The sequence below is a fragment of the Callorhinchus milii genome, unplaced genomic scaffold (assembly GCF_018977255.1).
Source record: "Callorhinchus milii isolate IMCB2004 unplaced genomic scaffold, IMCB_Cmil_1.0 Scaffold2, whole genome shotgun sequence".
NCBI classification, from domain to species: domain Eukaryota; kingdom Metazoa; phylum Chordata; class Chondrichthyes; order Chimaeriformes; family Callorhinchidae; genus Callorhinchus; species Callorhinchus milii.
The window spans coordinates 9362519-9389855 of NW_024704743.1; the positions used below are offsets into that span (position 1 = coordinate 9362519).

General features: G+C 42.1%; 1 protein-coding gene and 1 long non-coding RNA gene across 2 annotated transcripts in view; one reads left to right on the plus strand and one right to left on the minus strand.

Moving 5' to 3' along the window:
- LOC103185189 (partitioning defective 3 homolog) overlaps positions 1-27337 on the minus strand; it is a 524401-nt gene that overhangs the window by 310021 nt on the left and 187043 nt on the right. Inside the window, exon 3 of the mRNA XM_042331877.1 lies at positions 3612-3792. Within this exon, the coding sequence (XP_042187811.1) occupies positions 3612-3792 (181 nt within the window). The remainder of the gene's footprint in view (positions 1-3611; positions 3793-27337) is intronic.
- Positions 20419-23284, plus strand: LOC103178643. Its single transcript, XR_487881.1, has 3 exons — positions 20419-20552; positions 21678-21783; positions 22575-23284. It is a non-coding gene; the product is annotated as an uncharacterized LOC103178643 (long non-coding RNA).

Genomic DNA, 27337 nt, shown 5'->3' on the forward strand with positions numbered 1-27337 from the left:
CAAAGAAGAATTGGATATCTGTCTTCTTTGGAGAGGTTACAAGGCCACGTGCAGATTGATGACGCTTTTATGTTATGAATCCTGGAGAGGTGTCGAGAGACCAGCTCTCCTTTCTCATTTGAAGGCTTCAAATCTGTGCTTTATGGGATAGGTACATTTCGCCCACAAATCACAGTCACTGCACTTTACAGTATATTCTGTGAAGCGCTTTGAGACATCTCAAAGACGTGATAAGGCACTGTATCAAATGCAAGGATTATTATAATTATTATGTGAGCTGGGAGAGGAGGATTGACCACTTGGGCTGCCAAATCATCACCCAGTACCCCTCAAAGGTCAGGAGCAGGAATCACACCCACTCCCTTGTCTGAGACCCAAACATCTCAGCTGAGATAAATCTAATATCATTTCTATTAGTTAGTGTGTTGGTACCAATACAGTGTTGCAGACACGCTTGAAGTAAATGATTTTAATGTTCTGCTAAGATGCTTCCTTTGGAAAACTTTAATCTTGCTACTGCAAATGTCTCCCACCACGTTGCCCACTCTTTTGCTCACCTTCTTCATTCAGCTACCATCTCACCCCTTCTCTGTCTAAAGTTCTGCCTTAAAATCTACTTTTCGACTGTGTCTATGGTCACCTCCCACTTGCTCAGTGTCTGTTCAGCCACTATAAAACGCTGCGAGATACGTGAAGGGTGCTATATAAATGCAAGTTGCTGGTGTTGGGGCTGTTCAATTGCCCATTGGCAAGTGAGAGATACCGGATTCAATTACCAGATGGGGCAAATCCTTAGGCAAGTTTCCTTACTTCACATGTCTCTGTTTATCTAGCATTAAGTAGGAACCCAGTTCTTAGTTGATTGGCGGATCAGTTTCCGGGAGTAATAATCTCTCAAAAAATATTTGGTCACTCAAAGACTGTTTGTGGGACACTGCTTTGCCCAATTGGCTGTCGTGTTTCACCCACAAAATGTATAGTGTATTCACTTTACAATATATTCTGTGAAGCGCTTTGAGATGTCTCAATTATGTGAAAGGTGTTATGTCAAATTATTATATTATTGTTATATTCTCCATTATATCAAACGTTTTGTGCTTGATGTTTGCTTTTCCCGATGTTGGTAACAGCTGACAGAATCAAACAGTATTGCCCCATTGTACAAAGCAAGCACAAGAATTGAGTGCACGTGACCAAACTAATTCAGTTTTAAAGAATCATTTGGAACTATCTGGGGGTGAATCAGTCGGCAATGGATTTTAGTTTCCGCAGGCACAATATGGTATTCAAAAGAAGTGCACTGCTACTGCTGGAATTAGCAACAAATTACAGCAATTGTAGCAATTTTACATCTTTTCCTGGCACAATTGATAGTCATCTGCCCTGGAATGGCACACTGTAATAATGTCCATAATGGTTGAATTAAGCTGTCACGAGCGTGAGTTTATACAATCCTAATGGCACAAGGATTAGGATCATGTAACATCAGGCAAAATGTGTCCAAGAGAATAATGCTGCAAAGTACGTCCAGCAAAGGGAGAGATTTCAGAATGAATTGGTAAAAATACTGATTAACAGCAAGGTTTTTATTTCCCAAGATCGCTAAGTGCCAGCCTGTCGGTGGAACTCTCGCCTCAGAGTTCGAAGGTTGTGGATTCGATCCCCGTATCGGGACTTTGATCTCATAGCCTGGGGGGATGCCACTCGAGTGCAGTTGCACTGTGGGAGATGATGTACTTTGAACAAGATGTTAAACTGAGGTCAAATCTGCCCGTTCATGTGGATGTTAAAGATCTTATGGCACTATATGAAAAGGTAAGGGTGTTGGCCCAGTATCTGGGCCAACAATCCCCGAGATAAAATTGGTCATTCACTTTATAGCCGTTTGCAGGACATTGCGCTGTGTAAATTGGCTGCCAATTTTGCCTATAAAATACGCAGTCTACACTTTACAGTATATCCTATGAAGCACTTAGAGATGTCTTTCCAATTTGGAAAGCTTCATATCAAATGCCAGGATTATTATTTTGGAGAATGCAGAAGCTCTTTTTAACCCATTTGAACTGTTCCTTTTTGAATACCCACACTACCATCAACCCATCAGAGCATCAAGCTATTTCTTAAGTAGTCCTGGCCTCTACTACTATTTCCTACCACTTGTTCCAGCTACCAATTATTCTTTGCATCATTAATTACTTCATGTTGTCACTATCCCTCCTTAAACGTTGAACCTTTGCCTCTTTGTCCTATTGTCTTATCATATCTGAAAGCATTGCTCTGAGTTTACTTGTTCAATCCCATTTAGTATCTTTTTAGCAACTCTGTAAGGGTTGCCCTCGGAGATGTCCCTTTTCAAGGTTGATGAATTCTGGCTCATCCAGTCATTCCTCATCAGTCATCCCTCTAATCACTGGAGATCATCCTTGTTGCTCACCTTTGCAGAGCCTTAAGGGGCTGCATTTTAGAATTGGCTGCTCTTTGTGACTACCTTGGGCAGGACAAACAAATATTCGATGCTTCAGTTTAATACAATACTTCAACAAAAAGCAGCCCTCAGCTACCAGGAATTTATCACAAGCCATAGATTCTGTTTAGCCAAACGTTTGCAAGATTTATCGCCCTCTGTTGCACTTCGGCAAGTTATGATCCATTTAAGCCCACTTAAAGTGACAGTGACAGACAATGGCTACTTGAGGTTGCATTCTTAGTGTGTGAAAATTGATTTTCATATTGTCGGGAGAAGATTGTTGAAATTGTGTCTATATCGAGGAGTGTGCACTGAGCGAAAACATTTTTAAAAAGGTCATTAAAAAAATTCAACCTGAAAATCTGTATTCAATCGTTCACATTTAGCCAACAGAATTATGGTTGTGGATAACTATTTCCTTTACTGAAGTTTAACTTCAATCTCAATGGGATATAGAAGCAAACTGCATGGACATTGATCATGTACTACTGTCAGACTTAGAATCAGAAGTAACAGCACACGCTTGGCCAATCCGGCTGGTGTGGTTAATCTATCTCGTCCTTGAATCCCAAATTCCCTTCTTTCCCTTTTACATTAATTCTCTTCAAACACTTGCCCCGTTCCCTTTAAATACCTCTGTCCAACTAAAATAGCAAAGAGTTCCAATATTACAAAATTTAGGAGGAATAATCAGGGCATTTGAAAGTCTATGCTGACACTGGATGTCTTTTACCTGCAACCCATCTCTCATTTTTAACAGCGCGTAAAAAGGTGTAAAAGTGAGACTTTCTGTGTTGCTGGGGAAAAGAAACACTAACAATACAACTGTTAAAGAAGAAGAGGTGTTTATCCAGTCAGTCTGTGCTACATGGAAACAGCTCCCCGAAAGAGAAGGATGGGTAGTTAAAACCAACTGTTATTTCCAGATAATAATTAATAGTTTGTGTTTGCTTCTCCCTTCCCGTTTCAGCGGCTGAACTATAAATCACTTATTGCTTTCTGAAACAAACGCTCTGTTTATAAACTCCTACACTTACTTTTATTTAGAAGACGCAAGATCAAATGGGCGAATTTCTAAAAGGTCTATCAACTTTTTCTCTTGTATATCTGCACAACCCATACAGACATATGTAAAAGGACTTACTTGTTCGGAGGGCAGAGGGCGTGACCTCAATCTCGCTTGATGTTTGGTATGGCTGGAAGGCAGAAATGGTCGTTGATACAGACTCGTTTCCAAACATCTCTGGGCTCTGGGTGCCAGTCGAACTGGCGCTGGTGCCATCACCACCATGGTGAGGATCTTGTTCATCAAAGATGGCTACAAGCTGGAGAAGGAAAAAAAAGTTTTCAATTAAGAACCAAAACGTATTTGCACTTGCTTTATACATATTTGAAAATGTTTGAATGTACCACATTATAAATCCCTCCAATGGCTATGCATCGTTTAAGGGCTCAACAGGGCTACAAATCCAATTGCGATAGTGAATTCAATTGCGAATCATTTATGAGATTACAGATTAGGAGAAAGCCATTCGATCCAACGAGCATAACCTGGTGCCACCTCATCCACTAAAACTAACTACTTTAATTAGTAGTTAACTTCCAGTTCTACAGCTTGCACCATACTCTTCCATTCTACAAAATATGCAGTCAATTTACTTTACAGTATATTCTGTGAAGCGCTTTGAGACATCTCGAAGATGTGATAAGGCAATAACAACAAAATTACATTTATAGAGTGCCTTTCACGTCGGGAGGACCTCCCAAAGCACTGAACAATCAGGTGTCGGGGCCCGAGCATGGGGGAGGAGTGGTGTAGGGGTGAGGGAAGGCAGAGAGGTGGGAGGGCGACCAAAGGAATGGTCGAAGACAAGGGTCTTGAGACTGGCCTCGAAGGAGGCAAGGGAGGAAAGCGAGGCGAAGGGACCGTACGATGGAGTTCCAGAGTGTGGGGGCAGAGAGGCTGAAAGACCAGCCGACGATGGCGGGGGACATGGAGCAGACCAGAGCCCGCTTAACGCTTAACGGAGGGAGTGGGCAGGTTGGTAGGGAGTCAGCAGGTCAGAGAGGAGCAGGAGGGGGAAGGCCATGGACAGCCTTGAAAGTGAGGATGAGGATCTTGAACTCAATCCTCTGGGGGATGGGGAGCCAGTGGAGTCGGACCAGGGTGGGAGTGATGGGGTCACGGAGCCTGGTGCACGAGAGGCACTATATTGTGGAGTCCTGTAGCTCAGTGATTAGAGCACTCGCTTTGCAAGTGAGAGACCTGAGTTCAATTCCAGGCAGGGCGAAACCTTGGGCAAGTTTCCTTACTCCACACGCCTAATAATAATCCCTCCAAAAAAACAAAACAATAATAAATTGGTCATTTTCAATCCATGACTGTTTGGGGGACATTGCTGTGCGCAATTGGCTGCCGCGTTCGCCCACAAATATACAGTCAATTCACTTTACAGTATATTCTGTGAAGCGCTTTGGGATGTCTAGAAGACGTGAAAAGCGCTACATCAAATGCAAGGATTATTATTATTATATTGAATGCAAGAATTATTATTATTATTATTATTATTCCAATGGTGGCCAAGCTTCCAGCCAAATGTCCGCAGCCTCCTCAACCATCTTTCTTCTGCCTTATGTTTGGTCAATAATTCTACCTTTCATACTCAGTGCTCTTTATTATAAAGTTCAGCATTTTAAGAGATTCATCCTATGTGAAAAGCACTCAACAAGTTCACCTTATCATTGTAATCTTAATTCCTGCTCTTTCCCGCACCCTTTAATATTCCTCCTCTTGAAATGTTTTGTCCAATCCCCTTTTCAACACTGCTATGGTCTCAACTTCAACAGCTACGTGCATCAAAGCATTCTATATTCCAAAAACCCTCTGAATAAACGTCTAATCTGCCCTCAACTCCTGCAGTGACCATCCTAATTCAAAGGTGCTCACTATGTTAGATGAGTTAGACATGGGTAACATTGTTGCCATTGTGATTTCTACATTGAGGGAACAAAATCTCACTATCCCCTTCACTTAGTCAACACTCAAAGTGGGGGAAAGGCTTGTAGATTATCCTCGTTAAATACTCGGAATAAAACTTGATCATTTCATTCATGTCGCCTTGTAGGATATTGACTGTCGGGTTTGCCTACAAATGCATAGTCACTGCACTTTACAGTAAACATTGTGAAGTGCTTTGAAATGTCCTTCCAACGTGAAAGGCACCATATCAATTGCAAAGGTTATAAATATTATTATTGTAATACAACAAAACAACAATTTGCATTTATATAGCTCCGTTCACACAGAATAACAGATTCTCAGGCTCTTCTTTAGAAATAATAGCCAGCTATTTCGAAGGCTTTCAATGAATGTCAGCTGCTGTGAATCCGAACCCCATGGACAATTAGCCGTAATAACAATGACTTTTGCTGCTGATGTTCAAGAAATAACAAGCAGCATCGTCCTGACAGATGTTTTTAAAATCAGGTTGGCTAAACACAAAGATTTTACCGCTCCGTTTGTCGCAGGGCTGATCCTCATCTCATTAACAGGACCTCAAAAGGTCCCAGTCACCTGCCACGTTTCTATGTAATAAACAGTAACCCTTTTTTTATATATATATATTCACAGTATATATACACCAGGGCCTTCCAAGGGATAATGCTTCTAATGTGCTGCTTTCCTTCTGAGCACGAATTAAGCTGCTAAATCCTTATGGTGCTTCACAATGATCTGGTTTGTCAAATCCTAAATCATCTGAAGCTGGTTAGGCTAATTTAATGCAATGACTAGGCCAATATTGTCCGAGACCAACAAGCAACAATGCCGCTGATGCTTGCTGTCAGACAGCCACGAGGCTGCACAATTATTCACCATTCCCCTGTGATCTGAAATTTCACGCTTAATTCCTTAAACTACGGGCAACCGCATAGGCACACAGCACCCAAATGCTGTCAAGGACGCCATGGTGTCTGCTGCCTGTTCACTTACTCTCTCCTCCCCCCATTATTTGACCCAAGTACATGCTCCACTGGAATGGGTGGAGCCCCTGAACATCTCCTTTCATTCTTCTCGTTTCATCTCGTACAAAAAGCTGGCAAGCCTTCAAGTAGTTTGACAGCATTAACATTTCCCTATTAACACGTAGGCTTCCTCCTTGGTAAGAAATTGCATGGGATTTAGGGTATAAATATGCAGCGATTGTGAGGGAATTGGGAGGTGTGACCTGACCCTGACGCAGTGGCTGCAGATTGCAACTTTCTTCCAAGCTTTGCACCGAGTTACAAAAGTCATTAAAAATGTAGCAGAATCAAAATAATTTTTTCACAAGAAAGGATCCTTGGCCCATCGTGCCCGTGCCAGCTCTCTGTGAGATCTAACAGTCTAGGTCCCACTCCCCAGCCTTTTCCCTATTCTCTTTTATATTTATCCAATAAAAGACTTGATGTTTGACATTACTTCGATGGTTCAGCCACTTTACTCACTGAGCAGCTGAGAAAATCAAACAGGCTGAGAAAGTCCTTGGTTTTATCCCCAGCAGGTGCTGTGTTCATCTAAACTGGGATAGAAATGTGGGCACCATAGTTCTCGCCAGGCTCCACCATCTCCCAATATCAATATGCTCACACTTAGCCCACAAATCCCTTCATGCCCTTCCTTCCAGCACATAGTGCACAGGTGCAGCATGCAGCAAATGAGGTCAGCAATAACCTGACAACCTCAAGGACAACCATTTTTAGAACAGAAAGCCAGCGGATCCACAACAAAAGCAAGCCGCACAACAACAACTTGCATTTATATAGCGCCCCCTCACGCAGGGTCACATCCCAAAGCAAGCCGTACTTCTGGTAATACAGGTTCACAGGACACGCCCTCGTTGTAAGCAGACTTGAGGCACTGAATCGTGGTGTCTCCCTGTAAAATGTTTAAATATTGCTGTACTAATGAAAAGATGCATTTTGGGACAGAAAATCTGACATTTCTAAAAACATCCAAAGAGCTGAAGGTTACACATGACTTTATCAGCAAAGTTAATAAAACATAATATCACAGAACAAATTGGATTGCAGAAACTTTATTGGAAAAGTCTGCCAGGGATGAACATTCATCACAAGACTCATCATCATCCAACAAACCTTTCAAGGCCCCACTTTCTAGCTTTTAAGCATCAATTTGCAACTGTACTAGAGTCTCAAATGACTCTGCACCAAACTACCACCGAATCTGGTGATTTCAATCACAAGCATAGACCACACTAGAATAATCTGCAAAATGACTTGCAAAAGAACAGAAAACTTTTGTGTTACTCTTCCCTTATCCCCCCACCAAGTAAGGAACACAATGGTTTCAGGCAGCACAGTGCTGGAAAAAGCAAAGTTTCTAGCATTCACGTTGCAACAAAGGACAAGGCTACATATGCAGCAGTAAAAACCTTCTGTAAAGAGGTTTTCATTGAAGAAATTAAAACCAATATTGCAGTATAATAATCCTTGCACTTGATTTAGTACAAGCCACCAATGGGAATGACTATTGGGAAGTTCATGTTTAGATATCAGTGAGGATCGGATCAGGCTTGGTTCCCATAATAATAACAATAACAATCCTTTCATTTCATTCACATCGGGAGGACATCCCAAAGCGCTTTACAGGACATACTGTAAATTGTGGTGACTGTGTACTTTGTGGACCCATGTTCACACTTGGCTGAATAGTCAGTGGACTCTTATGTAAGTCAAAATGCAGCCACTAAGAAACGTGGGAGAACCCAGAGAATTGTAACCCCAGCATAAATTGCTACTGATCACACAGACAGGAGCTCTGGTTCCTATTCTTAAAATCAGAAGAAATTTACATAAGAGCAAGGAATTTCAAATTTATTCTCACATGTTTTTCCACTTATCTTGAAGATTAATTAGGCATAGGCAAAAACATGAAATGTAATGAGTATAATTCCCAACATGGATTTCAAGTTGTCTCGTTACAAAATCAGAACCATCTCCCATGTCAGCCAAAATAATAATAGAAACTTTTCTGCAAATACAGTACAACAAGTCCAACAGGTGTCAGTCTGGTTCAGTTGGTAGCACTCTTGCCTTGGAGTCAGAAAATCATGGGTTTAAAACCCACGTTAGGATAGTCTAGATATCTAGATAGTCTAGATTTTGAGCTCTCAGTCTCTGTTTTACCAGAAGTGCCATCCTTTGGATGAGACATTAAACCAAGGTCTCATTGGCCTGTTCAAGTGGGTATTAAAAATCCCATGCACTATTCAAAGAGAGAAGGGAATTTCTCCTGGTGTCCTGGCTAACAATTTAGCTTATCACAATGACGTGCGGTATCAAATGAAACAACAACAAACCACAAATTATATTTGGATAGCGCCTTTCAGGTGAGGAGGACCCAAAGGGTCCTTGAATGAAACCTTGGATGAAATGATGATAATTATTATGTATGAGAGACAATTAGAAAATATTCATCAACAACAATGAACGCATTTGTTAATGTGAAATAAACCAAATAATGCAATGGTGTTTGGGGATTTGCGTGTGTGTGTATACGACAGGAGGAGGGTGATAAACAGTAAAAAAAAATTACCATTAAACTGACTTAAACACAACAAACAATTCTGCCACTTGAGAAATATCTGGTCAGTATGTTCGCAAAAGCATAGGTCAATAATTTCTCCCCCCCTCACCCTCAATGACTATCTGCTGTCTGCAATACTCCCTTTGCTCCTGACAATGTTTCTCTCTGATGGACTCAGAAGCACTTGGCTGGATTGTGGGGAAGGTGGGAGGGGAAACGGAACAAATTCTGTGATTTATTAGAAGCAGGCCCAGATTAATCAATGAACCTACTAATTTATGGCTTAAGGCCCCGAGGTCTGAGGGGCCCCAGATATGGATATCACGTTGAAAATTTAGCTCTGCTTATTATTAGATTACCTAAAATTACCATAACTATTTGTAGAACAGCAGTAAAAAGTCAAACCAGGCCCGAGTCAGATGTACATACTCATGCTTATATGTCATCAGAACCGATGAGCTGAAAACGATTATCACAATTGGGAAAAGCACATGGAGCTGATGCACTTGTGACATTTTTTCGTATAAACGGTAGGTAAATCAGCTTTTAATCACTTTATCCTGTCATTTGCACCTTTACATGCTTTTAAAATGTCTTATGTTCATTTATAAGTATTTTTAAATGTATTAAAACAAAATTTCGTATTAAATATCAACATGTGGCTTGTGATCCACACAAAGTTTAATGTGCACAGTATGAAAGGCCTCCAAATTTGATCTTGAGTTTAAGTCCCCCTCCCATATCCCTTAATCTGGCTCTGATTTGAAGGCAACATAGCTTTAATAATTTGTCCACAAGTTAACCATTATTATACTTTACAGTACTTCCTGTGAAGCGCTCTGAGGCACCATCCTGATGTGAAAGACTATACCAAATGTAAAGATTATCATCATTATTCTAAAAATGAACAATATTGTTCGGTTTCTCAAAAAAATCATAGATTGGTCAATCAATCCACGACTGTTTGTAGGACACTGCACTGCGTAAATAGCTGCCACGTTTCATCCACAAAATATACAGTCAATTCACTTTACAGTGAAGCACTTTGAGATGTCTTTAAGATGTGATAAGGCGCTATATCAAATGCAAGGATCATTATTATTATGTGCAATTTAAACACTATTCGGATGAGTTGATTCAAATGTCCCAGGGTTCATTCAGCTGTGCACAGTGGTGTTCAGAGATCACTCGTCAGATAAAACTGTGACTGTGGGTAGAAAGAGTTTTTTTTAAAAAGTTTTTTTAAACGCATAAAAAGTCAGATCACTGCAAGTGCACAACGCAGAATTGAGAAGGATTGAATTCACTGGTCATTGAAGAGTTTCAGCAGGCGTCTGTCCCGGAACAATGGCACACAAGCCTCGAAGCATAGAAATCACAGTACTGTATACAAGGTCGTTGAGCCTAAACCTCTGCCTCAGGTTGCATTGCAGTTAATGTGATATCCGCATTCGCGATTATACTTCCAAATAGTAACTATTAAAGCAAAACTAAAAATAAATATGTAGAACCAAATGTAATGCACAAGAGTGACATCAATGCACGCCACAACTTATGTGCCTTGCAAACTGTTTTAATGTGGCAGAAAAATTCCCACATTGCAAAAATCCCTCTTTGTAGGCACCACTCAGGGCTGGAAAGTGATGAGATGTGTGTGTGGACACTGGCTGAGGACAGGATCTGGTTAAGGTTCAGTGCACTCTTCAGCTGAACAGCTTGTCAGCAGTGTACTGTCTGTCTGGACTCGCACAGCAAGAACAGTCTCTTTGTTGACGTTTTAGAGGGCAGGCCTATGGAATTGTGCCACAAAAGTCAATGTTGCATGAGTTCAAGAGAGGTGAAAACTCTGCAGCTCGTGTCCTCTCCCGCACCAAACTCCGTGAACCCATCTCCCCCATTCTTGCCCGATTCCATTCGCTCCCTATCCTTCAGAGGATCCAGTTCAGGATCCTGGTCCTTACCACAAAGACCTCCACGGCCTCACTCCATCTTACCTCTGCGACCTCCTAACCCCCTATCAACCCACCCGCTTCCTCCACTCAGCCGGCTCCGGCCTGCTCCACGTCCCCCGACCCACCCGCCCCACCATTGGTGGGAGAGCCTTCAGCCATTCTGCCCCCAACCTCTGGAATTCCATCCCCCAGTCATTCCGCCTCGCCCCCTCCTTAGCCTCCTTCAAGTCCCGCCTCAAGACTCTCCTCTTCGACCATGCCATCGGCCACCCCTCTTCCCCTCTCCTCCCTTCTCCCGCCCGACCCCAGCTCTGAAATGCTGTGGACTGTCCAGCGCCTTGGGACATCCTCGCGACGTGAAAGGTGCTATACAAATGTAATCTTGTTGTTGTTGTGAAGGAAGGAAAAAAAAAGGAAGGAAATGAAAGAGAAGGTGGGACGAAGAGAGAGAAAGAGAGAGTGAGATGGAGTTCCAACAAAGCTGAACTGCCAGCATCTGGAGAACATGAGTGAATGAAAAAGATAAGATAGAAAATGGATAGATATTTGTTAGGTACGGTTATCCAGGGATATAGGGTAAGGATGGGAATTGGAGTTGAGGTACAGATCTAACAGAATGGCAGAACAGGCTCAAGGGACTGAATGACCTACACCTGTTCCTATGTTCCTATGAATGAAAAAGCACTCCACACGGGGAGGAGATGGGCCCTGGCACTGAGGTTAAGTAAGAGGAAACAATAAGAGAGCAGCGCACATTCAGCACCAGACGGGACTCAGCAGAACAACTTTAGAAACCATGTCTGTGGGAGCAGCACTGGTGCCAATGATGTAAAAAGGCCAATTTATGTTTTGTAATTAACATGTGCTTTGTGAATATAAACATGACTACGGCACCCAAGAAAATACATATCTCATCGCAAACCATCTGTCTTGCATTACAAGTATCTGAGGTTACCTGTGATAACTTGGCAATAATCATAATTTATCTAATTGGAGAATATGGAGCAAATTGCGAGAATAGGAATTTTTTTTAATTAAAATAATTTAAAATATCAATAATGTAAGAATTACAACTATAATGGACAAAAATGTGGTGTAATAATTATATCTCAATGAAACTGGTTTAGCATTTACAATACAAGTTACATTCTTATTACGCCTTTCATGTTGGAAGGACATTTCAACCAAAAATTTCTTGCGTTTATATAGTGCCCTTCAGGCAGGATAGCATCTCGGAGTTCTGCACAATGCTAGGGTTGGACGCTGAGCAAAGAGGTAGATCTTAAACTTTACAATGCTTTACACAGCTATTTGAGCACCTCGGCTGGGGAAAAGTGGGGTGGGGGACAGGGGGGAAAGAAGATGTAAGTAGAGCCAAAGAGGGGGTCTTGAGGTGGGCTTTGAAAGACGAGAGAAAAAGGTGAATCAGAAAGACTCCAGGATTCACTTGCCAGACTGAATCCGAGCATAATGTACAGCACAAGTTACCTTCATTATAAGCTCTAATAAGTGAAGATCATGTTTGGATCTTGGAAAATCTGTCTAAACCGTGCAGGTGTTAATACAAAAACCTAATTGGGAGACTGAGACAAGACAGATGTGGAAAATACAACATGATTCAATATAACATTTGTGAAGCACCTTTCACGGTGGGAGGACATCCCAAGGTGCTGAATAGTCATGGGTTAAGACGCGAGCTGGAGTGGGGTGGGGGAAGATCCAGGAGGGTGCAGGGCAGAGAGGGTGACGGTTTTGAAGAGTTGTGCCTTCAAGGAGGCAAGGGAGGGAGCGAGGTGAAGGGAATGTGGGATGGAGTTCCAGAGGGTGGGAGAGAGAGTCTGAAGACCCAACCACGCATGTTGGAGCCAGGTGGGGGACATGGAGCAGGCCAGAGTCTGCTGAACGGGGGGAGCAGACATAATAATAATAATCTTCTAGACGTCTCAAAGCACTTCAGACAGGTTGATAAGGGGTTAGCAGGTCAGAAAGGTAGGAAGGGGCAAGGCCATGGAGGGCCTTGAAGGCGAGAATGAGGATTTTGAACTCAATCCTCTGAGGGATGGGGAGCCAGTGGAGCCGGGCAAGAATGGGTGTGATGGGATCAAGGAGTCTGGTACGGAAGAGGTCACAAGCTGCAGAGTTCTGGATGATCTGCAGCTTGTGGAGGGAAGAGTTGGGAAGCTCAACAAGCATAGTCGAGCCTGGATATAATGAAGGCTTATATGAGGGTTTCGGCAGCCTGAGGGGTGAGCCAGAGTCAGGCAATGTTTCGTAAGTGAGGAAAGGTAGAGCGGGTAATGGCACGGATGTGGAAAAAAAGGGGGGATGAGGGTCGAACAAGACGCCAAGATTCCTGATTGACTTGGTGAGGTGGAGCGTGCATCCCTGAATGGTGATGCTGCCAGTGCCAAAGGTGCGGAGGCGCGGGTGTGAGCCAATCAGGCTGACGTTCTTGCTGACTTTCAACTGTAGAAAGTTGGCTCTCATCAAGGACTTGATGTCTGACAGGCAGTCTGTCAGTGATCCTGGAGTTGAGGGTGGAGGCAGAGAGATAGAGCTGCGTGTCATCCGCGTACATGTGGACGTTGACCCCATGTCTGCAGATGATGTCACCAAGAGGGAGCATATACAGGTTGAAGAGGAGACAACCAAGGACAGAGCCCTGAGGAACACCACATGAGACGATGCAGGGGCTGGAAGAGAGGCTGTTTGTGGAGACAAAGTAGGCCGGTACGAGAGATAGGATCTGGATCATTCAAGAACAGAATCTTAAAGGTGAGAGGTTAGTTGTTGGAGGAGGATAGAGTGGTCCATAGTGTCGAAGGCAGCGGAGAGGTCGAGGAGGACGAGGAGATAGAGGGAGCCCCAACCACAGATGGACAGAATGTAATTTGTCACCTTGACCAGGGTTGTTTCTGTGCTGTGAGCAGCAGGGAAACCCAATTGGAGAGGTTTGTAAAGGGAGTGGCAAGAGGGGAAGGAATGAAGCTGGGAGGAACAACTCTTTATGGACCTTGGAAAGGAACGCAAGGTTGGAGATGGGGCAGGGATAGGTCAGGGAAGGTTTTTTTCTAGGATAGAGGCGAAAACAGCTGTTTTTAGGGGGGTGGGAATGGTGCCAGTTGAGAAAGTCATTGATTTAAATGAAGAAGACTATTATTTCAAAACATGAAGCAATTGTGACTTTTACTCTATTTTTGTAACACAGACTTAGGGTGAAGGTTGCTTGTGACTTATATGGAACCCGCCTTAAGAGACTTATTAAGAGACATCATGAGTTAGAAGATTATGGGTTCAAGCTCCAGGTTGGGATTTTGAACTCAGTCCAGTCTGACATTCCAATGCAGTGCTGGGGGAGCGTTGCATTGTTGAATGTTCCTTTCTTCAGATGAGACATTAAACCGAGGTCCCGTCTGTCTGTTCAGGTGGATGTTAAAGATCTCATGGCACCATTTGAAAAGAGAAGGGAATTTCTCCCAGTGTCCTGGCCAATAATTCCCCAAATATAATCGGTCACTCATTCCAGGGCTGTTAGTGGGTCATTGCTGTGCATAAACTGGCTGCCATGTTTTGCTCACAAAATACACAGTCAATCCATCATTGAGACCACAACAACAACAAATTAGGTTTGATAGCGCCTTTCGGTTTTCAGGTGCAATGGAAAAAGAGCAGGCGAGGCAAAGGGATTGAGGGAGGGAGTTCCGTAGCTTCGGGGCGTAGTGGCTGAAGGCACGGCCGCCAATGGTGGAGCGGAGGATTCGAGCGAGAAGGAGGAGGCTGGAGTCAGTAGAGCAGAGGCAGCGGGTAGTGCTGTGAGCAGAGAGGAGGTTGGAGAGATAGGGGGATGCCAAGGTGTGGAGGAATTTAAACACTAGAGTGAGGATTGTTATTCTTATTATTATAATTCCCCAGATAAAATTAGTCATTCACTTGATGCCTGTTTGTGGGACATTGTTGTGCACAAATTGGCTGCTGCATTTGCCGAGAAATACACAGATGGCCACCACACTTTACAGAAATGTTGCGAGTCCTTTTGAGTGACTTAAAGTTATAACTGCAATAATCCTTGTTCTTGATATAATGCCTACAATTTTGAACGTCAGAGTTTGTAAATTTTAAGCCCTGTACAAATTGAGTACTTCTATTAATTCTTAAAAAGGCTACTCAGATTTTGATCAAGACTACATACATGACTTTGGCCAAATACATTTTGAACTAATTCTGCATTTGTTGCTATTGTTTGCACAAGGACAGGGTATATTTTAATGCAACAATAGAAAAAACATCTATTCTGATGTTGTGCATGTCAGATTGCATGAGCGTTTCGGTTAATTTAATTGCAGGTGTTTCCTATTGGCTTTGTCCAAACAACTGTGGGATTATCAGACTCGGAGACTGAGGTGGAAAATTGATGTGACAATGGAGCCTGAGGCTGAGATGGAAGCAACTATAATGCAGGAAGAGGAAGCCCTCGATTCTAACCTTCAGCAATGTATGTCCTCAAATACAGTCACTACACTTAGCACTTTATTACTTTAAAGAGCTCTCAGATGTTTTGATACGATAAGGTGCTATAAAGATGCCAATTCTCTCTTTCAATAAATATAAGAGCTTTCTTCATCAATGAGCCAATCCAACAACAAATTTCATTTAGGACCTCCCAAGGCACTGGACGGTGAAGGGTTTGCACCCTAGCTGGGTATCATCCGGTCTGCAATGCCCAAATAAAATCTGCATTTCATTTGTGCTTTGCAGAAGAGCAAAATGTAACTTTGAAAGTGTTAAGCTCTGATCCTCAACTATTCTTTTTAGCCCACATCTGTGCCATGACCCGCTCTACCTTCCTCCACCTCCGCAACATCGCCCGGCTCCGCCAATCTCTCACACCACAGGCCGCCAAAACCCTAATACACGCATTCATAACATCCAGGCTTGACTATGCAAACTCCCTGCTTGTCAGCCTCCCCAACTCCCCCTCCAGATCACCCAGAACTCTGCAGCCCGAGTCCTCTCCCACACCAGGCTCCGTGACCCTATCACCCCCAATCCTCTCCTTACTCCACTGGTTTCCCATCACACAGAGGATACAGTTCAAGATCCTGGTCCTCACCTTCAAAGCCCTCCGTGGCCTTGCTCCCACCTACCTCTGTGACCTCCTAACCCCCTACCAACTTGCCTGCTCCCTCCACTCAGCGGGCTCCAGCCTGCTACACGTCTCCCGATTTGCCCGCCCCACCACTGACGAGCGGGCCTTCTGCCACTCTGCCCCCACTCTCTGGAACTCCATCCCACAGTCCCTCCGCCTCGCCCTCTCCCTTGCCTCCTTCAAGACGCATCTCAAGACCCTCTTCTTTGACAGTACTTTCGATCACCCGCCTTCCCCCCCTGCCCTCCAACCTCCCCAATCCCGACCCCCAGCTCAGAGATTGCGTTGTAGACCGGACGATACACTGACTGTCCAGCGCCTTGGGACGTCCTCCTCTTTACAAATGCACTTTACAAATGTAATTTTGTTGGTGTTATTGTTCCTCTCACAAACTTGTATGCCAAGAAGAGCTTTTTTCATATTCTCAACAGTCGTGTATATATAGACTTATCACGTCAACAGTTACTGTGCAGAGGATGACACATGGCAACAAACAAACCACCATTTACGCAACACGTAACAAACATTCAGCCACATTCATGTTCTTACTGCTACGTGTTAAATAGAACTGATTGAACTAGACTGCTCATTAATTAACTACAGGCATTATCCCCAGTGCTAATTGTATTAAGGAAATCATTGTGCTGCAACAGACAATGACCTAATGCTTCCCAGTAATTCCACAGGTCACTTTCACATCCTGAACCTGACCTCTAAATCCTTCCCCCTTCACCAATGCAATTTCTTCCAGCTCTATTCTCTTTCCATTCTGGTATACTGCTTGCTACCCACTCCTTCCATTCAATGATCGTTGGCGTACCCTTTAATCACCAGCCTCTTGAATTTGCTTCCAAAATATTATTGTGTTCCTTTCTCTCATCTTGTCTTGAAAATATAACTATTCGATTACGTCTTTGGTCAACATCCTTAAACTTTCCTATTTCGTGATCTTCTTTATATAGTCAAACATTTTGAAGCATTTATTCTATAATAATAATAATATAATATAATAATATAATAATAATAATATAATAATAATAATAATAATAATCCTTGTATTTGATATAGCACCTAATCACATCAAGAAAGGCTCAAATTGCTCACCCCTCTCTACAAGCCATAATGGGAACAGCAGAGGAGATGTGAGCTCTTTAGGCAGCGAGCTATCCATTGATTTTGAGAGCAGTGGGATCTAGTTTAGCTTTATAATTGGGTAAGGTACATGCAATAGAAATTTAACACTGACCGATGTAAAGTGTCATCCATTTGTGGTGTATAATCTTTTATACATTTGTATAAAATCAATGAAATTAGAGAGATTTAGGAAGAGAAAACAATAATAATCCTTGCATTTGATATAGCGCTTTTCACGTCTTCTAGACATCTCAAAGTGCTTCACAGAATATACTGGAAAGTGAATTGACTGTCTGTATACTTGTGGATGAAACTCAGCAGCCAATTGTGCACAACAGTGTCCGACAAACAGTTGTGGAATGAGTGACCAAATTACTATAGGTTTTTTTAAAGAATTATTATCCCCGGAAAAGCAATCCGCCAACCAACTAACACCAGGTTAGATGGTGGTGGCAAGATGGCTTTCTGTAATATCAATGTGATCTTCGCTGATGAAAATGATAATGTGCTTCAGTTCTGAGCTGCAGAGTGTAAGGTAAATATCAGTTTATATGCTTCAAAGGGATCTTCAGTCATTCAGATTGTGGCGTCTGATGCCGAGGGAGGAGTTGGGGACAATTGTCTATTTTATTGAGGCAGATTCTGACAATGTTGAAGAAAATCTGGAAATCGATTCATTTTCTGGGGTCATCACCAAAGAAAATCTCTTTGGTCCGGAAAACAACTTTTACAGTTTCTTTGTCCGAGCTAAAGATGGCGGAGTCCCACAGCAGGAGTCTGCTGTCCCCGTCTATGTTAGAATACTCCCACCTGAAGTAAAACACTGCACCTTCAGCAATGCAGCCTTACCTCAGGACAGTACTGGAACATCAATGTAGATTAGAAGTTTAATTCCTTAGAATCATAATACCTGCATTTGATATAGCACCTTACCTCATCGAAAGTCACAAGTACTTCACAAGATTTGCTGTAAAGCATAGTGATTGTTTATTTTCAATGGTGGCTGCCAATGTGGCAGCCAATTTGCACTTAGCAATGTCCTATGAAGTGAATGACCAATTTTACCTGGGGGATCGTTTGCCAAATTCTAGGAGAAATTCCCTTCTCTTTTTGAATTGAACCATGGGACTTGTGATGTCCACCCGAACAGATTTAATATCTCATCAAAAAGCCACTACTTTCATCAATGCAACACTCTTCCAAGACTGCACTGGAGTGTCAGCCAAGGCAAAGAGTCTCAAAGTCCCAATGTAGGGCTTGAAACAACAATCTTCTAACTCAACAGTAACAAAATTACACTTCTATTGCGCCTTTCATCTCGCGAGAGGTGAGAATGTTACCAACTGAGCCAGACTGACATCTATGGTCCTATAAATAAGACTGAATGCATAATTTTCTAATGCAAAAACATGGAAGCTACCAAATGTGAAGTGAAGAGATGTTCTGCCGATGTGACACATGCCATATCAAATGTAAGGATTACCATTATTATAACTGACTATTGTGTAGTATTTCTTAACAGATTTCTTAAGAAATGTGTAATTCTAAACTTTCTAAGAATATCAAATGTGTATTCTTTAACACGTACAATGTTTCAGAAATTCAATGATAACTTATATTATAATAATCCTTGCTTCTGATATGGCGCTTTTCACGTCTTCTAGACGTCTCAAAGCGCTTCACAGAATATACTGCAAAGTGAATCGACTGTCTATTTGTGGGTGAAACGTGGCAGCCAATTGTGCACAGCAGTGTCCCACAAACAGTCGTGGATTGAAGTGACCAATTTTATTATTGTTTTTTTTGAGGGATTATTATCTTCTTATCTAATACCACAAATTAAACCCCATCACTGGAAAAAGCAACAAACCCAACATTCATCTAAATTTCCACATTGTAGTTCATGTTTCAAAAGCATTATTTACAAAATGCCTTGTGATAGCTAGATACTGATCAAAATGACGCCAACTAGGTTGTACTGGGAACTCTGCTTGTTGAGCAAATATAAACTATGGGTTACATTTGTTTTAAGAAGTAAACATCCAAGCGAGTTTGTTCTATCTGCCTCCTGGGTTAAAACATGGCAAAAACAAATACAAAACACACAGGTCTAGTTGAAAAAGCAGTGCGAAAACAAAATTAGCCTATATTTAATATACAAGAAACAAGAACAACAACTTGCAAATTTAGACAGCACCCTTCACACAGGATGGAATCTCTGTGATTTCTGATACAGTGCCTTTCACACCAGGATATCTCAAAGCGCTTCACAGGATAAAGTGTAGTGACTGTGTACTTTGTACATCTGAAAAAAAAGTTTAAACCCTGAAACCCTGAACGAAACGAGTCATACCAGCTCCCAGTTGCATTAAAAGAAAGACAGCAGCCAATCTGTGCAAGAACATTGTTAATTGATTAAATAGATCTGTGGGTATTGTAACCATCTGCAGCTTCATCTGTTGCATTGCATTCTTCACAACAATGCCTCCAGCACTCTTTAGAAACAGAGTTAGAAAAACTTCACTCTTTAATACATCAGCGCCTCACAAATCTTGACCAGCTTAAGAGAATCATCCTGCAAGATTTATGAAGGCATAATTATTTGAATACAAATAATTAAGTCTATAAATTCATGTCCAAACATAATACTATCCATAATTTCTAAAAGCTGCTTTCTCACATTTTAAATTGATGCAATAAATTATTTTTATATGAAATCTCCAATGTACTCCCATTTTTTTTAACCAGTCAACTCATTTTGACAAACAGTTTGAATTTAGGGGGAAGATTTAGAGACAGTTGTTTCGGACGATTTGTGGATGCCCTTCACTCTTATTGGAACGCTGGAAGATGAGAATAAAAAAAACAGCATCTGGGGACAGACATGGGGAAAAAAATCTTCAAACATATTTCTGCTCCCCGGTGTGTAGCTCATTACTCTGATACTTGTATCACCATGCACCACAAGGACAGATAAAACACGTCCTTGAGGTTCTGCCAAGAGATTGCTTTTCACTGTACCCAGCCAATGCCTTTCAAAACCTAAAATTGGCACTTGTGAGCATGTCAGTGTTTAGCTGTTAATTGTCGGGACATGCGATTGATGAGGTTCTTAACTTTCCCCCACTCTTCCACGTTTCTACGTGGCACTGAAATTACATAAATAGCCGTCAGATACTAGATAGTGTGCACAATCTTAATGACAACCAGAAAGTATAGCATCTCGATCATACCTTGGCATTACTACTCTACAACAGCAAGGAGCAGGTAAGGCAGGAACTCCACCATCACACAAAATAACACAGAAATTATGTGAATTAGACATGGTTTAATGTTTCATTCTAGTTGCCAAGCACTCGTAGAGGAGACAGGACTGAAGCATTTAACATAGGCTGACCATTGTCAATCAATCCAATCACTTGCTTTTACTGAGGAGTTTCTTTTGCAACCTGTACATTATTTTATTGGTATGTCATTTAGTCAGTTTTATTAAACGAGGATTTCCTCTCAACAATGATCTTTGTTAGATAAGGTACCAGCACAGCATGGTGCAGATCCAGTCAATGACTAGCCAAACAATCAGGGCATTGGTTAGTAAGGTTGTTAAGAGTTTCTGTATCTTCGCATCTGTTTTGGATTACTGCAGGTCTGGTCTGGCTTTGCCAGGCTCAACAACTAAGAGCCAGCTATAGGAAGACACCACTTAAGTCCTCTCCTCCCAGGAGGATATTTATATATATTTTAGGCATGATATTCATTTAATTGACCCCATAAAGGGGAAGGCCTGAAGTAAACCCCACTGAGATTTGAACCCAGAACTTTCCAGTCATAGGTCAGAAACACAACAGACTAAGATAGAATAAATAAAACTATTGTTCGTAAAGTAGAATAGAAATGTAGACATTTTCATCACAGCAGCTGGCAGCTTGGCCAAGCCTGCTTGTTGCTGCCCTTACCCTGATTTCTTTTAAGTTTGCCCTTTTTAATCAATTCCCCTTCTAGCGCTGATCTACAACAGTTATATAGCACCTTTGACGTAGAGTAACATCTTGGAGTGCTGTACAATGAAGCGGTTGGATGCCAAGCAAGAGAGGGGGAAGGTGGCCATAGGAATGGATTCGAGGCAGGACAGTAAGAGTGGAGGCAAGACCGAGTGGTAAAGGGAGTAAGTTCCGGATGTTCTTGTCTTATCCGAGACAGTACCCGGATAAGATTACATGTCCTTGCCAAAAATGCTCTATCTTGATTTCAGTAACAAACTGAGGTGGAACAACAACATTCTAAAACCGACGCACTCATCAGAGAAATACAGCCATGAATCCAATAAGCTTCTTCAGTACTGCCAGCGTAAGGAATTGTGGTGAGTTAAATATTTTTTACTTGTGTCCCCAGATTTGTTTTACAAAATATGGTCATCCTTGTGTAGGAATGAAGGCTTGGCTACAGATGGTGGCAGGGTATGTACAGCAAGCCTGATTCAGCTGAACAGAGGAGGAAGGTAGGAAAAGATATTACAAACAAGAAAACTGATTCTGTAGTTTTTCTGTACACATATCTTTTGTGACAGGAACTGAACCACTCTAGATGTACAAGCTACCTGATCCACCGTTCAAACCCACAAAAAAGCCTTTTCCAGTCACTCCTACAACAGACTCTCAAAACATTTACAATCTGATCCTCATTCATGCCTGCGGTTTCCTTCAATGCTCCAGCACTCACCATGTTGAATATTGTAAATCCATTGCCTAATCTCACTTTTAAGACAATAGGACGTTATCAGACTAATCTTTCTCACGTTAACACTTTCTCATAACTTCCCCAATTTTTTGCATTCTACTTTTAATTATAAAATCCTTCATCCGTGTTTTAACTGCAATTATGTTTAGTATTAAATGCTTGACTGGAAAGAAAATGAATCCTCTCCCCCCAATACAGAGAGGAATAAAATATTATTTAAGTGTAGATTTCCCATCAAGAAGAATCCTACAATGGCTGGCACTCACCTCCTCCTACCCTGGAGTTCGCAACATAGACAGGGAGGAGCCAAGCAACATACAATGCAGATAGCACTCAATTCAGAGCTGCATAATCCTGGGAAAGCAACACTGGAAGAAAGCCATAAATGGCACTCAAGTGGAAGAAAGGATTGGAGTGGTAGAGGGCTTTGCTACGCTTATCTGCACATCTCGTGTGATTTGTTACATTTCCCATCACGTATGTAGATAAGTAAACAATAGATTAGGTCTGTTTTTTCTGTAATGCTTTCACCTATCTCCCTCCTCCGCTCAGCAATCCAATGTGAAAGATAGCAAAGTTTCACATGTATATCCACGTCTGGGCCACATCACACAACACTTCACATGGCTGGCTGTGAGCCCGAGCTGGGGCTGGAGAACTGAAGAAGCAACGAGAAGATCACAAAGTGAAAAGTCTTACAGTGGGTTTTGAAGGGACAAGGCAGAGGGGCTCCGGGATGGATTTCCAGAGATCGGGGGCAGAATGGCTGAAAGATCTATAAGTGCAAGTTGCTATGGAAAAGTGAGGATTCTTCACTACCGGGTAAAAGAGCCTGGTTTCTTCTACATCCAGGGAATTATTTTGACCGTAGAATTCTCCTCCTTCTGCATTTTTCTTTTTACATCTACTAAAGAACAAATTCTGAAAATTAACATAATTTAAAAATACAGTCTATAGAAAGCTTTTTCATTTCAGATGAAAAGATTTATGACCAAAAAGCTTAATAGTCTAAAATGAATGAAATCAGTGAGCCAAACAGTTATCCAGCCAAACCCTTCCAATCTCCACAGATCTGACAACAATGCATCCAGTGAAGGTTACAATCAAAAAAGATGTAATGAATGAATGTACGTTGAAGTCAGTAACTAAATGAAAAATGTTTGCCCCCATTTGAATTTATGTTAAGATGGCTCAATCCTGTGCTTTCTCCAGGTTTAATTGCTGTAATGCAGTTTTTCTAAGTACTAATAAATAATAATAATCCTTGCATTTGATATAGCACTTTACTACGTCTTCAAAACGTCTCAAAGCGCTTCACAGAATATACTGTAAAGTGAATTCACTGTATATTTTGTGCGCGAAATGTGGCAGCCAGTTACGCACAGCAGTGTCCCACAAACATTTGTGGATTGAGTGACCAAATTATGATTGTTATTATTTTGAAGGGATTATTACCCCCGGAAAAGCGATCCACCAAACGACTAACAACTGGATTCCTACTTACTGCTAGGTAAACAGAGGTGTGTGGAATAAGGAAACTTGCCCATCATTTCGCCCTGCCCGGGAATCAAACCCATAACCTCTCGCTTGAGAGGCGAGTGCTCCAACCACTAAGCTACAGGACTCCCAAGAAACGTTGGCTACACAGACAGCAAAGGTTAGTTAATTTTGATTTCTGAAATTGACCTGATGCCAAGAAATTGGAAGATGTGGCTGATGAGGTTTCAAACTGTAGTTAAAGTGTCACACCTCAGAGGTCCCTGTGGAGCTCAAAGCATACAGGAGAACGTTACCCTAATTACAAATTACAGCTAAAATGAAAGGTCACTTGGCATCGTGCTCCACTTTTGGGATTGTGTCCAACTGAGAAAAAACATTAACGTCACGAACCACAGGTATCTCCTGTGGGTTTCTGGCAGGAGGGACAGAGCAGAACATCAGGAATATCCTTTTGCTCTCAGCCGCAGCTAGGATATTCCTTCACACCATCGCAACTTTTAATCCAGCAATTCAAATGATAGAATCAGACAGGCGGAGGGGGTGTGACAGTGCAAAGAACAATGAGAAAGACTGCTTGTGAATAATTTCTGGTCTATACATATCGACATTGACCTACTTCCTCAACCAATGGTCAGGTCATGCATTGAGGTACATTTGCATGGATGATGCCAACTCTCTGGGTGTCTTACTCAACTTTCTCTGTCTGCAAGCAGCACCAGCTGCTCAAGCGAGAGAGCATTGCAGCCCAATGCTGTCCTCAGTCAACCCACAATTTTCCAGCCAGTGGATAGAGATGAGACATGGGAGCCCTGGCTCAGTCCCTCTGTAGCTCAGGGATATCGAGATCAATTGTACAGCCTTTTCTTAGTCTGGCAAAATTCAGTGAACTCAGCACAGATCTGCGTTGAAACTTGGGGACCTCCAACTTGCACCACATCATTTGGGGCATTTACACTCAGATTTACCGATGATGAGGGCTTCTGTTTATTAGGGTTTAAATAATTTCATTTTATTTTCAGCACTTTTTGGACTTGTCAAAAAATCAGAGGGTTTGGGGGCTTTCACTCGTGATGAGAAGATGATTTAGACACGCCTGCACACATGGACGGGAGAGATGTGCCTTCATAACAACAACAACTTGCATTTATATAGCGCTTTTCATTCCTGGATGACGTCACAAGGCACCAGACAGTCAAGGGTTCACGCAAGAGCAGTGCCTCTCTCCTCTCACAAACAACAACTTAAATTTGTATTGTGGATTTCACATCACCAGACGCGCCTGTGCACACGGAGGGGAGAGAAAGAGAATAATGCATGAACACTTGACATCAGGACTGATAACCATATACAGTGTTTTCTGGGGTTTTGGGATAAACGCTGAATTCATTTTATTTTAATCAAGGTTTACCGGTGAGGGGGATGCTGTTTTAAAAAAAATCAGAAACCTTACGCATGATCAACACCAGAGCCTGTGCTCCATCAAAGGAGCAAATTCTAGAGCAAACTCGGACACAGATAAGAAAAATGTTCAATGAATAGAATATGAATACATTCTTCAATTTAATCACCTTCAATAAATAGGGCACAAACTGGGGTATGGTGAATGGCCTTTCAATGGCTCCACCTAAAAATAACTTAATTTCCCTCCGCCTTGCCCTTCTTCAGATCACATCTGAAGACTTTCTTCTTTAACCTACCCTCTCCTGTTTCAGCCACAAGCTCTGAGATGATACCCACCTACTGGGTAAGTTGCCATTAAAAGCTATCTCTTGAATCGCACCTAGAGTCACCTTCCCCTCCACTCTGCTCAATGTCCTCTCCCAACACTGTAAAGTGCTCCAAGCCATTATTCTAAGTGAAAGGTGCTATACATATGTTACTATTATATATTTTTCTGTGCTCCAGCCGGCAAGTAAGGCATTCGCGATTCCTGTATTGAAAATCTATCGCAAGCTCTGCAGTGTGTGGAAACGCAATCACTGGTAGGGAAATTGAAGACAAATGGTAAGAACACAAATTAATGTCAGTTCTTAATAGCTAGTGGCTGCAATAATAAACTGTGGATCGATTTTCTGTGGCCTGAAGAGGTGTTAAAGAGTATGAACGCTTACCTCACAGTCTAAATACAATCGGTAGAGACTGGGCTCCTCTCTGGTATTCACTTAAATACCACTTTTATATTATGGAACCTGGGAGGCCCCAACACTGGAGCTCCACTCTCTCATCTGTCTGTCATGTTTACATTTGGAAACAGCTGGATTTCCAGCGTTTCATTCCCCCCACATGTAGTGAACTTCAGTACATCCTTATTCTCCGATTTTGGCTAGTTTCATTCCAGTGATGGAAACTATTGACTGTGGAGGCAACAGGAGCTCAGACACCAACATTCGAAGAGGGAAACGTGCTGCCTCTTCTCTGCAGGTCGTCAGACTTTAATGTAAAACCACCAACTGCTTTGGGAGAAAGGCACAAGGGAAAACCTTGTTCAGAATCAAAGTAGTAGTTTGCTAGTGGTGGTTGGGGAGGGGGGGGCGCCTTTGCCCAAACCTGCAGCTGTATCCTGGGCAGGTTTAGTTATGACCTGCGGGATTTACTAAAATGTGCAGTGATTGTGTATTTGTAGCTGAACTCAGGGAGAGTTCTAAAAGGTCAAAGAGTTTTTTCATCTAAACCTCATCATTATCTTGTGTGCAATGCCTCCACTACTTAGTACAGCAAAATTATAGGATGGTCCTCAACAGCGTGGCCATCCTTCACTAAACAAACAAAGAAAATCCAAGTGTGTCACTGATCTCCAACTGGTACATTCCCTCATCAGTCTGGCTTGCATTCAAATCCTGCTCTTAGAGGTAAGAGATAGATTAACAGGAAGCTCTCACAAACCTTGGCAAGCAAGCACTGCAATTCCACGTTCCAACAGCTGTATTTTTGAACGTTCTATGCTGCGCTACTTTTTTACGGAAGTACAATCATTTATAACCAACACACCCATATACCCCTAACCAAGCAACACATTGTTTCTTCCTCGAGCAAATCAAAATTAGAAAATTTTGTTTCCTCCCACAGAGTTGTGAATGTGCCAACAAAAGCAGTTGATTAATTCCCCCCCAAACAAAATTGTTTCAGTCCCTTTTATAATAGTCCTTACATTTGAATAAGCACTTTCCACATCGGGAAGATATCTCAAAGTGCTTTATAAAATACATTGTGAAGTGTAGTGACTATATTTCCAGGTGAACGGTAGCTGGCGAGGAACAACATTGGCGGATAAAAGGGATTGGTAGAGGTTCAAATGATTTCTGTGCTCCTGGACGAGAATGGGAGGGGAGGGGGAATGGGAAAGAGTGAGGAGACAATGTGGGAGAATTATCCAAGGAGGCAAGGAGATCAAGCTTGAATAATAAAGGTGTGAGGATATTGTGGAATTTTCACTCCTTTGTCCCAGTCTTGAAAGTCCTTCTATAATACCTCTTTGACTGTGCCTTCAGTCACATTGCCCAACTCACTCTTCTGTCCACTCAGACTACACCATTCACATAAAGCAGGGATTTTCTCCTGCATGAAAGGTGCTATAAATGCACTATGTTGTTCTCAATTGGCATTAGGGTTCAAGGAGTCTTTATGGTGAGTTTTCTCCCAGGAGAAAGAGTGGGTGTGGAAGAGGGAGGGGGCTAAAGGATACGATTTATCCACAGCTCAGGTACAAACCCCTCACTGCCAGCACTTTGGGAAGTGCACCCAATGTGAAGGGCCCTAAATGAATGCAATTTTTTGTTGATTTTTGCGTAGATTGTGAAAGAAGCAATCTTGATGGG